General features: G+C 45.8%; 1 protein-coding gene across 2 annotated transcripts in view; it reads left to right on the plus strand.

Moving 5' to 3' along the window:
* LRPAP1 (LDL receptor related protein associated protein 1) overlaps positions 1-18,207 on the plus strand; it is a 109,506-nt gene that overhangs the window by 46,577 nt on the left and 44,722 nt on the right. For both annotated transcript variants that reach the window (XM_069632035.1, XM_069632034.1), the window contains exons 3-4: positions 326-450; positions 8,863-8,983. In XM_069632035.1, coding sequence (XP_069488136.1) covers positions 326-450; positions 8,863-8,983 — 246 coding nt within the window. The remainder of the gene's footprint in view (positions 1-325; positions 451-8,862; positions 8,984-18,207) is intronic.

Raw genomic sequence — 18,207 nt, forward strand, 5'->3', positions numbered from 1 at the left:
TCATGGATTATTTTCCTGTAGATAATTTACTTGTATGCTTATGGCTGTCTATGTTGCTATAGATGAATTTTCGCTTTTAAGCATGCAAACCTAAATGTGTATAAAGAAACTCCACCAATTTTTGTGTGCAGAGAGGCATTTTAGCTAGACACTCAAAGTTCTGTGTATAAATAACTAAGTCACTAGTATAATATCTTTACCTAGTCTTAGTTGACTTTGCTGTGCTAATTGTCAGTTGTTCCCGACATTGCTTTTTGTATGGTTGTCCCAGGCCTGCGCCGTTTTGTACATTCTTTTTAACTTAAGCCTTATTTATCTGCTGCAGTGATTTTAGTCAAATATGGTCTGGATGGTAAAAAAGACATTCCGGTTGGAGACAGTAACTACATCAAAGGTGGCAGTGAAAATGACGTCCTCGATGATCCAAGGCTGGAAAAATTGTGGAGCAAAGTAGGTAAATTCGGTGCATTTTGGATCAGAGGTTTTTTTTTTTTTTTTTTTTTTTTTTATACCAATGCACATAAAAAAAGTTGTTGAGCTACTATTTCCTCCTAACCTTGCCTCTCCCACCAACCCCGCTGCCATCTGGGTCCTTATATTAGATCAATTCTAAATATTAGTTGTCATTCCATCTTGAAGAGGGTTGGCAGACGTTGAACAAGTTATGCACATTGAACTTCAAATCAACTAGTCACTTTGCTTACGCTAGAGCCTACAGTTGCATCCAGTGTAATTCAACTTGCCAGCTAACCTTAAGGATAGCAAATCACGATAGAATTCTACCTCCATTTAATGATTACTATCCCCAAAAGCACTAAGTTGGTGTTGGAATTGCTGTCTGTTCCACAAACTCAAAGACCTTCTCTGCTACAATAGACGACAAAGCCAGGACCTAGTGGTGGTAATCCAGTATCTTGTGTATAAATCCCATAAATGTTGACTTTAAGGTTTGATGGTGAACGCTTTAGGGGTTGAACTAGAGTTTGCACTTTGAACCCCTAAAGAGAGGATAACGCCACTCTGGCCCTTTTCTGGTTCATCCTCACGATTCCTTGAGCAAATCGTTTTGTAAAAGGGGTACATTTAAATATTGTTGTGATGCGCTCACACAACCTAGGCCCAAGCAAAGCTTTATTGTGGTAGTGCAGTGCATGTTGGGCATCCTATGCCTAGATCATCTGCACAATTTTGTTGGTCTTTCTACCTTGCTATCTTTGTAGGCAATCCACATAAATGAAACTCTTCATTCAGATGATTAGGTTTCTGCAAGATGTTGGTATATTAAAAGTAAAAATTACATGGAACAAATAGTTGTGACCAGAACATTTAGGATTTCAACTGTAAATCCAATATGTACACTGGCTTTGAGAAGTTACCAATGTGCACAGTAAAACAGCCTGGCATGTATTTTGAATAGACATTGAGAAAAGGTTGGGGATGGGGGGTGGCTCCAGCAATCCTTCGAATAACTAAAATTCTCTGCTCTTTTGGATAGATCTGACCATAATCGGACTGATTTTTTTTTTTTTTATTTCTTTATAGAAATCTACAGTTTGAACACAAAAATTCAAACTTTTGTTTCAAAAGCAAGGGAAAAGAAAAGGACCAGCGCAGCTACTCCAAAATATTAAACATCTGCTTTCAAAATCATATCCAGATAATTCACAGTTGCACAGACAAGTTTTATATTGTTTCCGTAAATAATCTTGGCCCACCAGCCCTCCATATCTTCGTTTATCATGGCAAATTTTCCAAGATGTAGAGATCGTTGCTTGACGGTGTGAGTGCATTCCATTAGCAGATGTTTAGATGTTTCAATCAATTGTCCACAGAAGTGGCGGAGATTATCGTGTAGCGAGAAAGAATTTCTTTGGTTTTTAGAGCATTTGCTCAAACTTAGAAATTGCTCTCGATGGTGACGCGACGGACAGTTCAATAGGTAGCGCGCTGGTTCATTTAGTTTCCTATGATCGCCACCCATCAATTTTATTGATTTCAGCTTTTGTCTTGCTTCGATGTGTACAATCCAAGCCCAGTTATAAAATTTCTTTTGGGCATGCTGCGGGCGAATTAGAAGATCATGATTAGTTATGTCTGCTGCCGATAGAAAAGCCGTTATTTTGTGGAACCATATGTTGAGCAAGCTTTGATTGTTTGTGGCCTGATCGTTGGCAAAGATTTTATATGCCGGCACCGGTGATTTTAAAGTCATTTTGCGCATTGTGGCGATCGAATTCCAAACCACTCTCATATACAATGAGTTTGTAGCTAATTCATATCTCAGTATAGTTGTCGATGTTGAGTGTGAGAAGAAGGACTTTCTGCCAGAAGCGACCTTCTAAAATATGCCAAGATTGCTCACTTATGTTCCAGCCAGCCTCCGCCCCAAAGGTTATAATTGGGATCACTTTTCGTTGATAGAATTTGAGGACAGGTTCCATTGAAAACTTTACGTAGTTTCTGTTCATTTTTGCACCGTGCAGAGCTAGCTTCTTCATTTTTGATGTTAATTCGTCGACCCATTGCTGTTCACGGATGGAATTATTAAATTGTATCCCCAGGTATCTTATTGAGTCGACCGAAGCAATGTTGGAGTCAGCGATTTTCCACCTGAATGCTTTGTCTTTTTAGCTTCTTACGTTTCCAATTGAAACAATTTTTGTCTTTGAGGTGTTTATTGACAATTCATTCCGAACCATATATGTTTGTAAACCTGTTAGCAGACGCTGGAGCCCAATTTGAGTTCTTTCCATCAGAACCGGATCATCTGCGTAGGTGATAACAGTTAATGGGAGTTTGATTTATCTTGGGTGAGAAGCAGGGAACTTGCGCGAGATAGTTGGTAAATCAGCCAAAAATAGTTTGAATAGCTCCACAGCTAAAGGGCATCCTTGTTTGACGCCTTTATGGGTTAGAATGGTGTTGGATAACACACCACTGTTGTTTAGTTGGACTTTGATTGATGTGTGGTCGTGAAGGGCGATGATTGGCTCAAGAATGGATGTCGGACAGCACCATTTTGACAGTTTCGCCCATAATCGACTGCGATTCACACCATCAAAGGCCTGTTCAATATCAATAAATGCAAGGTGTATCATTCAATTTTTCTTTATAGTTTCCAATTTTAGGATCGTCAGGATTAGTAGATTTACATCCACTCCAACACCCTTCGTGAATCCAGTTTGTCGTATGTCATTTATCTGTGCGGCTTCAGCCCACTTTGTGAGCTTGATACGCAAATTGGACCCAACATTTTTTCCAATCGTATCTAACAGGGCAATTGGGCGATAGTTATTCGGATCGTCCCAACTGCCCCGCTTATGAATTGGCACCACTAATGCAGACGTCCATGCTTCAGGCAATTCTTTTGGTCGGGCTGATTTTCGTAAACAGTTTTCCAATGAAGTCTGCCAACTCACTTGGATGTTTTTTTTAGAGCCATGTTTGAAATCAGATCTGGTCCGGCTGCACGCGAGATCTTTAGGGCGTTGATGGCACAGACAATTTCGTCGTGCTCCATCTGCACATCCCACTGAGTGGCAGCGGTACCAATCGTTAACGAGACCTCAAATTCAGGTTTTTGAAAAACCAAGGAAAAATGCGTGTCCCATACGTCACCTGGTATGGTATTTATTAGATTTGGAGTAGATTTAGAAAGGTCCATGTTCAGAATCTTCCAGATGTCACATGCATTCTTTGTCATGACAAGGCGTAACATGTGTTCAGCGCGATCTTGCTCGATATAGCATGAGACTTTGCCCAGTTTCGATAGACCGTGCGTCTTGATTTTATCGCCTTTTGAGCATCTATACTTGGTAAACATTAATGCTCTCAAATTTTTCCGCAGGACCTTTTTTAGCATCATGTAGCACCTTACTGTATGTATGTCTGTGGGACCGCCCGAGGTGCATTGAGGCTTTTCCAGGAATAGTGAATTCTGTCAGCAGTGGGATATAATCAGGGGCTTGCGTAGCTGGATTATTCATTAATTTCGTCCCAAGGCCTTGGATCTGATTGCTACTTAGTCTTAGGCGATTGCCGCTTGAGTTTGTTTCCAAAATAACCTTAGTAGGACTCGTTGGCAGATTAAAGTCAATCATGAAGTAAAGTTGCAGGAGACTATGATCACTGTATTTCATTTTCTTTATTTGTAGGTCGACTAGTTTGGTGTCAAGATTGTTAGAGATCCATATGTAGTCGACAATGCTGTGTGTTGAATCACGATACCATGTTGGCTTGGCGGGAACTTCTCCTTTTGTTGCTCCATTTAACATGGATAAGTCACGCAAGCCCATGGCGGTCTGCCATCTTTGCCCTCTCTCATCAATCGACGACCGCTGATACCTCATCAAAGAATGATCGAACTGGAACCAGGTGCAGTTGAAGTCGCCACAACAGATAACTGACAAGTTGTTATAAACTAACATTGCATTATCAATTGGCTGTGAGATTGCGGTTATAATGGCTTCTGTGCTGATTTTAGCTGGGTTCCAGTAAATATTTATAATCAATAAGTGCTTCTTTACTACAAGATTATTTTCCATTCTGTGCATGATGGTACCTTGCACGTATGGATTAGGATTTGTTGACACTGGAACTGACCATGTGTGTGTGATTCTCACCATTGTTATGAGGCCTGAGCTTGGACGACCTTTGGCGTTTTTATCTGCGGCATTTAATTAAGTGGTGAATCCATCACAGATGGGCGGATTGCAGAGCCATGTTTCTTGCAGACATATAATAAACACGCTTTCCAAAGCTGTTTCAAAGTCGTTGAATAAGTGTTTGTAACCGCGTGTATTCCAGGATATAAATAGGAGTGGATGTTCGCTGTTGGTTAGTCATGGCTAATGCTGATTCCTGGGCTGGTTTTGATTTGCTTTTTTGAATGGAACATTTTTTTTGCAAAGATTGGTCGCGTCGTGGGATCATAGTAGCACTCTGCCTTAACGCAGCCGAGTCAACAGGTTTCATTTGAAACTTGCTTCCTTCATTTGATCTGTCTGTTTGAATAAATTCATCCTGGTCAGGTTCAGGCAGGATTTCAAAACCAAAGAACAGCAGCTCCTCACTGGCCTTTAAGAGTGTGCTGTGTACACTTGCTGAATTGATGTGTAAGAGCACCTGATCCGAAGATTTTTCTGTGGCATATTCGACAATCCGTATGTCATCTGAATTGATCGTACGCAGCAATGGCACACATTTGAACAATTTCATGTTTGCTCGATTAAGATTTACTTCTGCATCATCGCTTTGGATGTTTTGTAGACGTAGTTTACGACAGCCACGTGAACCTTTGATAGAATTGTTCTCGTGCACTCTTGTTTTAAAATGAACCCATTGTTTCCGTTGATTTTGTGTGAATTTTGGGTTCAACGAGAGGTCCTTGCGTGGCCTACGTTACTGGATTGCTGACGCTCAACCGCTGATTTCATTGCATTTGCGGCCAGTTGTTTGGGTTTTGAGTAGGTTCCTGTATTGATTCCACAGAATTGCAGTTTGAGGTAGATGCGGCATCTTGGTTGTTCTGGATCGAATATGTGGACAGGTCGCATAAATTTGTTGAGATGGATGCAATTGTGATATTGCTTGATTCAGAGTCAGATACTGTTCTTCTTCGTTTTACGGACGGTTTGAATTTGTCTTGGGTCGAGGGAGCAAGGGTGGTCTTGTTTGATTCGGATTGTGGCTTGGTCTTTTTGTGGCCATCATTGCGTTTGAATAGGCTTAGTTTCGGAGGCGTGGATAGATTCTTTATAAATACCTTGGTCCTTGATGTGCCAGCCGGTTTGGAGTTCTTTGTTGTTTTTCCACTTGTTTTTTTTCTGACTGTTTTCATTACATCTGTAAGCGGAGTGAATGAGGTTGTTTTGGCTGTGCTGGTAAAAATGCCAAAAGAAGAGCATTGTGATCCGGCCAGAGCTGTTTGTGAAGGAGTGTTGTCCTGTGGAGGTCCTGTAATGGGGACAATGGATCTTTCGTCATGGGGTTGACTTCTGAGTGCACCAGTGCCTTTTGCCTTTTCAGTATTGACAGAGGAGTATGCATAGAACTCGCTCCTTCAACCATAATGAGGTTATTTTATGTCGACGGTCCACAACATCGATAAGTGGCCCACTGTCAGCTACCGTTGACACAAAAGTCTGCTCTGATGTAATTCGGGCAGATTGTGTGTTAAAGACTATTGTGACGGGTTGCCTAATACAAGGGCCAACACAATTGCGAGTCTCGGAATGTTGCCACTTTTTTGTTATCTTGAGAGCTTCAATCAGGCTGTCTACTAGTTTCTCCTGTTGGCAACTATTTCCAAGGCCAGGTCGTGTTGCCTGCGTTGCCATGTTGCGGTACGTTCGGCCTCTGCCTGAATTTTGTCTTTTAAGTTCATGTTTACCCTTTCAGTTTGTTCCATTTTCTGGGTCAAGTTCAGTAGCATTGCGCCTTGGTCCTGGATCCGTTCACATGGGGCTTCATATAGTTTTACAAAAGTTATCGTCGCCAGAGAAGAAGCCGCTAGAACCATATGTATTTGCATCATCGCGGCTGAGGAAATGCTGGCCTTTGCTGGTCTTTGCCCGTTGTTTTCTGCACCACTTGTCGAAAGGCACGATGAGTCCTTAGTTTGAGCATGTGTTTCTTGTGTAAGGTCAATTTTCCTTGCCGACTCGAGACCTTTGGTACTTTTGCCTTTCCTCGAGGGTGCCATTGGGGTGCTGTGTTGGGCTTGGCAAGCTCGAAAATTAAAGGCGCCCGAGTACCTTTAAAGGGTTAGTTGTCGCCATGTTCGTATTTTCAGAATTTACTTGTTTCAAGCATAATGATGCAAGTGGACCCTGTTGCATAGGAGCTGCATGTTGCAGCAGAAAGTTTTGCTGTTTATCCTGAACAGATGGAAGCAGCGGTCTGTGAATGGGGCCACGAACTTGAGAACTTCCATTCACATGCATGGAGGCATTTGCCGAAGCCAAGAGAACGGTACTTACACCTGGCAGCGTACCGCCACCATTGTTTTCGTATGACATGTCAACATGTTTAACAGAGATGGTTATATCGTTTGAAGGAAATGCTAGCAAATTGGAGATTTGATTTGCTGTTTTGTCATGACGGATTCTACTAGATGTCGCGTGATAGCGTTATGAGGTGCCAGATTCTCATGGGTAGCGTGAAGTTGAATTCGCTGCAGGTCTTTCGTAGTGGCATTTGAAGAATCGCGCGAGAGGTCTTGTGGGATGCCCATCCGACCGGTTTCCATCTCAGAGTTGCTGTTGAGAGCAGTCTGGCTGCTTGTGTGGTTTGCAATTTCAAGCTCCACTAGCTGACAATCCTTTGGACCACTAGCTGGAAGGTGGTCCTGCTCATGAAGCACAGGAGATACGGGCCCGTTTTGCTCAGTGCCATTCAAGCATTTGACTTGTTGCTTTTATTTGTTCGCGGTCGTTGATAACAGAGTCAACATGTGATGCCGCCATCAGGTCGGCATCTGTAATCTCAAATGGAGAATAGAACATCTCCGCGGTTACAGGACTGGAGGTCTTCTCCTGTGACTCGCACATCGATTGTGAGATTGGATTTAAAGTATTTAACGATAGCAAAGCAATTTGTGGAGGCGCTATCGTCGGTCATGCAGCAGCGTGAACCGACTCGGTGACAATCGAGGCGCCAGGTTCAAAGCTGCAATTTGTGTGAAGTGGAGAAACATTATTAAATACGGCACCCGCGTGTTACGCTGAGTCAGTAGGGCCGTAACAATCAGTAGAAGGAGGTGGAGGAGTAGAAGGAGGCAAGACACTTGTGGTCGTTGCCTCAGTCGGTCCAAGAAGGGGGTTGCAGTCAGCACCATCAGCCATCGCAACGGCCGCATTAGGCACATTTGACGTTTCCGCCGTGACTAGCGGCTCACTGGCAGAAACAGATATCCGCAAGGCAACAATTTGTTTGCTTACCTTGCCATCAGGAGTTGCAGCCTTGTTCAGGGCGGTCCATGGCTTCAGCATGCAGCGCTGATGCAAGGTTTTGTGACGAGTCTGGGGCCCTGATTTCTTGTTTGTAGGCTCAGCCATGGGTGGGACTGGGGCAGACTGGGATCTCGTTACCGCGCTCCGCGCCCACAATCAGATTAAATAGGCAACACAAACGTAGGACTCCGGCAAAAAAACACGTTGTGCAGCTCCTCTGGAAGAAAAATCACAATGAGACTGGGGCAGACTGGGAACTCGTTGCCGAACATTTCTTTTCATAATCCGTTAAGACAAACCCTAGAGTTTGCACATTGGCGAAACAGGCAGGCCTCTTTGTAGAATGGCAAAAGGGGGTGGGAGGGCCTTGGCCCGGGCCCCCACATTGGAGGGGCGGGTGGCGGCACAAGGCTTTCAGATCTAAAGAAGTCTGTTTTTTTTATCACCAGACAAAAATGCCACACGCCAGGATATTTTATGGCATGCTGCTGAGGCTAAAACTATATGGCCTGTATTTTGTTGAAATGAAGTCGAATATTTATAGTACTGATCTATGGTTGCTGTGGTCTGCCACTTGTGAACTCTGGGTAGCGTCCTCTGTGTACAGCGCCACATGTCCCTCAGTTTGTGCTATGTAAATCCCATACATTCATCTCGTACATGTACATATACGCAAGTGCGTTCCATGAGTGATTTTTGGCTGACCTACTCGCAGTGTTTAAGGAGCTAGGTTACTCGTGAACAATGACGTAACGTTGCCAACCATGCTCTCATCCGTTTTGCTTTCACTTTATTAATTAGCATTTAATGGCACTTTACTTAGGTTCTCGTCCCACTTTTTCACTTTGCTCTGATGAAATGCTTTAATGTCACTTAACTTATTGCTGCTCTCTAATAAATATTTTATTAGGCCAAGAACTCTGGGAAGTTTTCAGATGAAGAACTTGAGAAACTGTGGCGAGAGTTTAAACATCACAAAGAAAAAACGCACGAGTACAACATCCTTTTGGACACCGTTAGCAGAACTGAGGGTATTTTAACGTATTTCGCATGTTGTTTTTTTTTTTTTAAATGCCTCTTATTTTCGTGCATGAAATAATGGTTGTGCTTGTATTGACGGTGCTGCTGTAAGGCATTGCAATTAAGCCGGGCATTGATGCATTATTCACACCCGGCAAAGACGGATTGACCAATCACTATCTTTCCTGGGTTTGATTTCTATAAATCCCTGCCCCCACACCCGTGGAATAAAATCTAAAATTTACTAGGTGTCTTTTCGGATGACGGCAGCCATTTTTAAACTTCCATGGTGTCATGATCTCTAAAGCTTTTACACTTACTTGTATATTCCTTTCTTATTTGTCGTATTTAGACAATATAATCAATAAAAGACAGAGATTTGGTGTGGGGGGATGAGGTATACAATTCACACAACTCGTCATTAAGGCACACCACCCGTCATTAAGCAAACAGCAAGGACCAATCAGCAGGCAAGATTGTTTTTTGCATTTTTATTGTACAAGGTTTCCTGAAGTGTGATATGATCCTGGTGTCATCAAATTTCTGCACAGTAAACATTTTGCAAGTAGCCTACTCTCAAGAAAGGAGGAAAGACTTAGGGAAAGGCTTTGTCATCAGCAGGCCAAGAGCAAAATTTGATTCAAATACAAAATGAGGAAGAGAGCAGACAGATTCTAAAACCTTTAAGAAAAATCAGTAGAGCCGGCTCAGTAGGAAGAGGCCGCCAAGTCACCAATCTGGATAAAGGATTGAGTTAATGTTTTACTAAGTCTGGAAATAGGGCGTCACCAGTCTTCGTGTCTTCGTAGTGTTGGATGTTGAATCTCAGAATGACAGATGGTCAAATAAGGCAAGTGGATCTCTTGAAAGGAAGCCCTCTTAGCCCTCACTGCATCAAAACTGGTAAATGACTGCTCTACCAAGGGTCCCACTGTGCCAGGTGGTAACATTGCTGGTATTGCAATATGCAGTGCTACTGCTTAATGTTTGGGGGAGACCAACTCTGAAAATGTTGCATGTCAATCTTAGTAAACTTTAAACTAGCTAAGAAGCCAGTCAAAATTCTCCTGTTCATACCTCGGAACCAAACGGAAGACCAGGTAGCAGTCTCTTTGCAGAAGTCTAATCTGGCCGCAGGGGGTGGAGGGGGGGGCGGAGCAAAGGACTCTTGAGAGGTTCAAGGAAAGTGAGAAAACCTCGACAATCTGAAAATTGCCTCCGAAGCTCCAGAACTGCGTCCTATCTACACTCTGTGAAATGTGAACATGTTTCACTTTCTGGCTATATTTGGTCTTTCAGGAATGTATTGCAATGCCCCAAAAGGCTCCACTGTAGCGCTGCTAATAGGTACTAGTAATGGTATGGTCACGCATCTTAAATACCATTACACAGTGATTGCCTAAAGCAGGAAAATTAAAGCTGGTGTTTTTTTTTTTTTGGGCTGTAAAGTTACTACCAGTCATATCCTATTTGAAATCCAAGGGCAAGAATAGGGTGACAGAGAAACCACTCATCCATCTTCTCTGCCAACTGGTTCTTGCTTTTAGCTGCTTTTGAGACTCGTTTAAAGCTGATCGAATATTGGGCTATACCACTACCGGGTGGTATTTCTTTGCTGTGGATTTCCGGTGGTATTCGCTCTGCCACCTGCAGTCACGTAGTTGCCATGTACAAATATATTTTACTGCTGCCAATAGTCCACCCAGCAGTTATTTTTATTGCACGTGTCTCGTTTCCCCTTCTGTATTTAGTAATTTCCAGTTCTTTTCACAAGCTTTCCACTTAAGAGTGACATTGAGTCTTTGTCTTGCATCAGGACACCCCCCAATGCGAGCGTTGCAAGGCCCCCGTGGTGCAATCGTACCTTCTGCTGGCACTCAAGTGTCTGGCTCCTGCAAGCGGTACATCTCGAAGGAAAGGGACCCAGTCCCTGCCTAAATCTTAAGATTGATCCCTTGTGTGCACTCAAGCAGCTTGAAAGATGTCCTAGTTTCATAGCATCTCAAACTAGCTGGCTAAACACCAGCCGGAATTTAGATTTAAATGTATTGCTTTGGTCTGCGCTGCCAACACAAGAGTATGTCCCTCCCAGGCGTGTTGGCTGGAACAAGAACTATCGATATATCATGAATTGCACTAGAACAAGAGTAACTAGAACAATGGGCAGTTGAGCACATTTTAATTAATGGAATCACTTCAAATGCCATGCAATGTGGCTGCGGCGAATGTGGTGAGGGAAGTGCGATACAATGCAGCTTGAACCACGCACGGAACAGTTCATGGTGCTTTAATACTGCCATGGCATTCTGAGAAGTCCTTGTGAGTGTAGGGTTGGTTATGGTGGCATGCTGAGTTGGCTGGTGATTTTATTCCATTTTTTTTTTTTTTTTTTATGTTTTCATGGCGTGCCATAACGGTTTTATTTGTGCATGTAAGGGATCCACTATATTGCCACTGGGAAACACTTGCACTGAATGGTCCATGATGCTGATTCACACAGTCGTCTTTCCGCTGTAAAGAGATTCCTGTTACTAGTAATCGCACTGCCAATATAATTGCCTTCATGGTTGTGCCCCCAATATATTTTGTGTGCAGTGACACTTTTCATGACTCTTGTGCCCATAACATGTACTGCCTATTAAATCAGCTTTTCCCTGGGTACACATGCAATCCTGGGTACATGCACACACATACACTTCCAGGCGCCCTCTTTGTATTTAAACATCACTTTTTTTGTAACCAGATAGTTCTTCCGAATCCTTCTGCTATATGACTGCCAAATGCTGTAAGGAAGCAGGAAGTCGAAAAACCAAAGCACTGGGCATGTTATTTCAAATGTCCAGGGCTCTGCTGTTTTAGGCCCCCACACGTACAGCTCAGAGTGATGAGACTGCACAGGAATTCACCTCCTTTTTAGTGACCCAGCAGCCATGCTTGGCTTGGGACCCTGTGCACCCCATTGACCATGCACTACTGATCAGGATTCCCTACAGAAGGCCTTCTCCCGTGCACTGGTCTTGCTCTGCTTTTGGCAGTTCCTCCATAACGTGCTGATGGGTGGTAGATTGGTGCCCAGCCACCCATTATGGATGCTCCACTCCTGGCGTTAGCAGTGAATGTGGTTGCAATAGAGGTGCTGCTGGGAGGTTTAGTGTGAGCTATGCAGGTTCACTGTATTGCAAGCTGGGCATTTTGAGCAGTGCTAGGAGTGCAATGTCAGCAGGGCATTGCTAGTGGTACTTGGGTATCTACACACCAAAGGGTGCCTGATGGGCCTTGATCTTCCATGCTATCCTGTATATCCAAAAACACAGTGATCAAGGCCTCCATGTTACACAAAACTGACCAAGTTTGCTCTTCGACCAGATTGAGTTAAACTATATTTTTATTTAACAACTACAGAAAGGTGGTGTATGTACATAAGTAAATTCTCCACAATACACAACCTATTTGAATACAATAACTCCTGCATAAAAATCCCTAATTTGCAACATAAACATGTATACACCAAAGTAGTGGCAACTGTTTGTACAAGAAAATACTAAATCATTCCCACATATAACGGCCTAAACGGCAAATTTATGAGAAAACCCCTTCAGCATAGGGGAAGCCCTAAATCTAAATAATTCCTTTTGGGACCTGCTCTTAATTTGCAGGGTCTTGATGTATTCCGAATATTCTCAACACTTGTTTCAGCCGTGAGCTGATTTGATGCTCCACTTTTACGCGGCCTTCATCGGGACAAACCCGCTATTTGAACAACCCAATGTGTTCCTGTATCTATGGTAAAAACATATATTCCATTGCATGTTCGAGCAGGGAAATGACAGCACATCGGTCCAAGACATATTTTCATCTCCACAATTAATGTCACCAAGGGATGCATGCCTTCTGTATGTATCCCCTCCGTAGAATATATATTAACAACTTCGAATGGATTGTGTCCTCCAATGTATTCCACATCTTCGACATTTAATGTCCACAGCTGTGCACTTCAGAAACCTTTTCGGCAGAGGGCGTCCTGCTTTGATGACATTGTGTCTATGTCCCTCAAAGGCCTCCGTCGAGGGTGACGTCACCAGATGTTTGGATGGAGGGCGCCTGTAGCCTCAGTTCTGTTTTTTTCCTCGAATGTGTTTGTAGAGCTGGGCGCCCCTTGTGTGTTCATCAATTACAATGTCTTTCTCTTTGACCCCTCCGACTCTGTGATCTGGCTTCAAGACCTGCCGGGACTGCAAGTCTCAAATGTCGCTCACCGACCCCCCCCTCGCATTTGTTTGTGGTGCCTGGGCGAGTCGCACGACACGGACGACTGTCCGAAATGCCAGCCGCTGACTGCCTAGGCCTTGCGGGAGGGTAAGCTCCAGGTGAGTAGGGGCTCTAAGCCTTTTACGTCCCGAAAATCTAAGTCCAAGGGGGTGTCATGATCTCTGCTTCCAAAAGGTCAGGGTTTTCCCAACTCCCTTGGAAGCAGATCCATAACCCAGGTTACGAGTGCCAACCAGTCCCAATTGGGACCTTTTGGACCCAGTCCTGGCGCCAGTGGCACCAGGCTCATAAATATGCCCAGTCCCAGCGCTGGAAGCGCCGGGCTCATAATGCTTGGGTGGACTTACCTGCAGCAGACCATGCTGCTTACTTGCCTGCCAGTTGAGCCTCTGATCCTCTTCTGTTTGGAACTACTTTTCCTGTTGGGTGGGGCTGGAGCCACTCCCTAGATTCAGAACACTGGAACTCTTCTGGAAGGCAGGAACTCTTTTCTTACCAGGAACTCTTTTCTTACCTAGGCGTGGCTGTGGAAGGAGACACCTAAGCACTACAGGAGGCTATTTAAACCACACCCTGTGGATGAATCTTGCTTTGCGTTATTCTGCAACCTCTGCAGCAGGACGCTCATCGTGTCTTCTGCATCCAGTCCTGGGCCTAAGGAAAAAGGCTTACCATCCTGAATCCAGTCTTCAGCAACACCTATAAAGACAAGAAAGAACAGGTTAGCATTCCGGCATCTGAAAGGCAAAGGCTTACCATTCTGAATCCAGTCTTCAGCAACACCTATAAAGACAAGAAAGAACAGGTTAGCATTCCGGCATCTGAAAGGCAAAGGCTTACCTACGCTTCGTGCGCTCCGGAGGTCTTCACACTGCATTCCGGCATCTGAAAGACAAAAGCTTACCAACTCTTTGCACGCTCCGGAGGCCTTCGGCGCTGCATCCCGCATCTGAAAGACAAAACAAGATGCGTTTAAAGACATTGGGGAACTTTAATACTCACGTGCCATTACTCCTTTCCACATCTAATCCAGTGGGTATTCCGGCACCCTGCAGCCGCTCCGAACTCGTACCTGCAAAATAAAAAGACAGTTAGAGCGCATCGTGAAGCAGGCAACAAGCGCTTACTTACGTGCTTCCAGGCGCTTCTATTCATCACACGGGCTCCATCTTCAACTCACTTCAGCCCGTCATCCGCCATCGCCGGAACCCTGCAAAACAAGAGACATCATTACTAAAGACTTTAAAGACATTTGAATGACTCGAAACTTACCGTTCGTGCAGTAAACGACGGACAGCAGTCCTCTGAAGTCAAGAGGCCTGCGCTACCTATCCAGTGAAGAAACTGGTTACAGCACCCTGCCCCGAGGCAGATGGAGAGCTCGGCATTCACTTACCTAAGGTGAGAGCGTTAACCTTTGGGGGTCTACAGGAGAGGAGAAGAGGAAAGAGATAGGGACACCCCAATAACCCCAGTTCATTAACCCCATATTTTCTATCTGCAGACATCTTACTCTACACGTCAGGCATACAGTGCACAGAGGTCCAGCCCAAAGAGCCAACCGGGTGCTACACATCACCTTTGAAGATACGGTAGTCGCCCAGTCAAGACCGGCGCCTCTGCGAGAATCAGGTGAGCGTTACAGGGGGTTACCACCGATGACTCGCGGGGCGACTCTCCGCGTCAGAAAGAGTCCCAGGGATCTCGGTCCCGGAGTGGTTCCCACTACTCATCTTCCTCGTCCCGGCACTCTAGGAAACGCTGTCACCGGTCGCCTTCACCATCCTCCTCGGAGGATGGTGCCTCGTGGAAGGTTACATGCCCGACTAAGTCCTCGACTAAAGAATCTATGTTAGTGATTTTTCAATCGCAGGGCACAGGTCTGGTCGCGCCTTCTCACGAAGCCGGCCAGGATCGGTCTCGTACTGTGGCTCTCACGCCTTTGGGATTGGGTCCACAACGCAACTTGTATCAGGAGCCTTCGAGGTCCCGTACGGGCAAGGATTCGAAGAGTCGCAAGAGACTTGTCTCTAGGTCTCGGTCCTCGTCCCTAGCGAGACCGTAGTTACCTACTGAGGGCTTGAGTCGGCGCTCTGTCCGTCCGACTCGGATGTCGACGCTTTACCATCGTACCAGCCCACGGCGCGTCAGCACCTGTGTCGACGCCAAAGCCTTCAGCGACCACAAAGTCGAGGTTGTCGAAGCCTTCGGTGCCTTCTGGGATTTATTTTCTCAAAGTTTGCCTGGAGTGTCCAGATATCGTGAGGCCAGTGTTGGACTCCAGGCCCTCTTCTGTCGCCAGACCTGGGTTTCAACTCCCTTTGGCTGACACTTATGAAGAGGAGGAAAGGTCTGAGTTTGAGGACCCTGCTGAACTTGAAGGTCCACATTTTTCTGGAGACAAGTCAGTTGGGGGAGTTGAGGCAGACCCTCCATGATGCCAGTGGGTTGGACATTTCCCTGGAAGTGGAATTTGGTAGACCTGAGCCTGGGGCTCATGCAGAGGCTTCATGCAGATGCAGCAGGCTCATGGCATGAGTATCTGGGCTGGTCCAGTCCTCCTGAAGAGTTTGTGCCGGATGGTCTAACAGACATCTTAGATCATGGTCCGTCCTCTGACCCGATTTTGCCGTTTCATCTTACCTTACAGAAAAGGATGTCAACTGCTTGGCAGTGCCCAGGAATCTCTTCCGGCTGTTAATAAGTCTTTGACCAAGAAATACCGCCCTTCCGTTAGCGACCCCAGCTATTTATCTGCTCAGCCCACTCCCGAGAGTTTGGTGGTTGAGGCCTCCTCGAGGCAGGCGGACTACCCTACTATCCCTCTGGATAGGGACGACAAGCGCTTCGATGTTTGGGCCAGGAAGGTATTTTCTGCTTGGAACTCCACTTGTGCCTTGGAAAGGTTTTCACACACTATGTGGAATTGTTTCTTTAGCGGCTGAGCATATTCCCGAGGGGGTGGGTCGGAGGGATGGGTTCCTTCCTCTTGTGCAGGACGGCAAGGATGCCATGTGTGAATCCCTTCAGTCGGGTTTGGATACGGTCGACAGTGTTAGCCGGTCCATGGCTGCGAGCACCGTTATACGCAGATTTGTGTGGTTGCGGAAGTCTGGGCTTTCTCCGGATGTGCAGGCCTGTCTTTTGAACATGCCCTTTGATGGCACACAATTGTTAGGCAACAAGGCTGACGAGAGCCTTGAGAGGTTGCAGATCACAAAAGCTGCGGCGAAATCTTTAAGCACTGCAGTGCTTCAACCTCTGTCTTTTCGTCCTAGGGGACAGCAGTGGAGGGGAGGTTATTTTCGTTACTACTACTCCTCCTCCTCCTCCTTTGGTAGAACGAGAGGGGCCGCCAGTCAAAGGGGCCAGCAAAAACGTACCAGTGGTGGTCGGGGAAATCGTGGTGCCAAAGCCGCTCAGGCAGCTGCCTCTTTGCATTCAGGCACTGCCGCAGCTGCTTCCAAACAGTCATGAGGCCATGTCCCATGGTTTGCCGGTTGGGGGCAGACTGTCTCAGCATCTCGAAGAATGGCGTGTCATTACTTCAGATGCGTGGGTTCTGGATACCATAGCCCACGGCTACTGCCTTCCCTTCGTTCAGTGACCTTGTGACAATCCACTGGGGAAACTCTCTTTGAATCTTCCGTATCTGCTCCCTGCGCAGGAAATCTTGAGCCTGCTGGAGAAAGGCGCTATCGAACTGGTGCCTGTAGCACAGAGGAACAAGCGCAAAGGAACAAGGGATGGTATTCCCCTTATTTTTTGATCCCAAAGAAAGACTGGGGATTGAGACCCATCATTGACTTGCGTTGGCTGAACAAACTTCTCAGGAAGGACAAGGCCCTTCAACTTCAGGATTGGTTGGTGTCTATGGACCTCAAGGATGCTTACTTTCATGCATGTGCCAATTCATCCCGGGCACAGAAGAGGTTTGTGGCTACCGACTCGCACTTTGTTTTGGGGCGTGCCATTTGGATTGAACTCTGCCCTGAGGGTCTTCTCCAAGCTAATGGTAGCAGCGTTCCTCAGGCGATGGGGATGGGGGGGGGGGTCACATCTACCCCTATACCAAGTGTTTCAAATCCCTCAATATGTTGCCAGTTGAGAGATGACGGTATACAAGGCTATGCAACTGTTGGGAATGATGGCGTCATGAATTTATTTGGTTCCGCATGCGTCCAATGCGGAGTGGCACAACAGCCAGTGGTGTCAGGCGAGCGGACAATGGGACACCCCCGCATTGGAGGCCTCTCTCACAGGGTGGGGAGCTCACCTGCTTCAACAGACGGCGCACAGAGTTTGGTTGTCTGACATAGCATCCAACCACATAAACCTGTTGGAATTGTTAGCCGTATTCAAAGCACTGAAAGCCTTTCAGACACAACTGCAGGGGAAGACGGTCCTGATCCTCACAGACAGCACCACAGCCATGTACTATCTGAACAAACAGGGGAGCACTCACACTTCAGGGCTGTCCAAACTGTCCCAGAACATTTGGAAGTGGGCACTGCAAAACACAAAATGTTACTGTTATTGCATGTTCCAGGGGAACTCAATCTTCTGGCAGAGGTACTCAGCAGAGATTTCCCACTAACCATGGAGTATGAATGGCGATTACAAGCAGTCATTGTCTCCAACGTTTTCGCAGAATGGGGCTTCCCAGAGATCGACCTATTCGCAACTCTGGAGAACGCTTAAAGCCAAGACTACGCCTCCAGGTACCCCCAGAACCGCTCCAAGGGGAACAGTCTCTGGATCACATGGTCAGGGAAATTTGTTTACGCTTTCCCCCTCTACCCCCCCCCCCCCCCCCCCGACTCCCGTAATCAACAAGATACCCCTGGAACCAGTCACTGTGATATTGGTGGCCCCCATGTTGGCCCACCAACCCTGGTTCGCTCATCTGATGGAGATGTCTCCATAACTACCTTGCCCGTACAATATGTTGTCCCAGGACAAAGGG

The sequence above is a fragment of the Ambystoma mexicanum genome, chromosome 6q (assembly GCF_040938575.1).
Source record: "Ambystoma mexicanum isolate Mex_15411 chromosome 6q, UKY_AmexF1_1, whole genome shotgun sequence".
Classification (NCBI taxonomy): Eukaryota; Metazoa; Chordata; class Amphibia; order Caudata; family Ambystomatidae; genus Ambystoma; species Ambystoma mexicanum.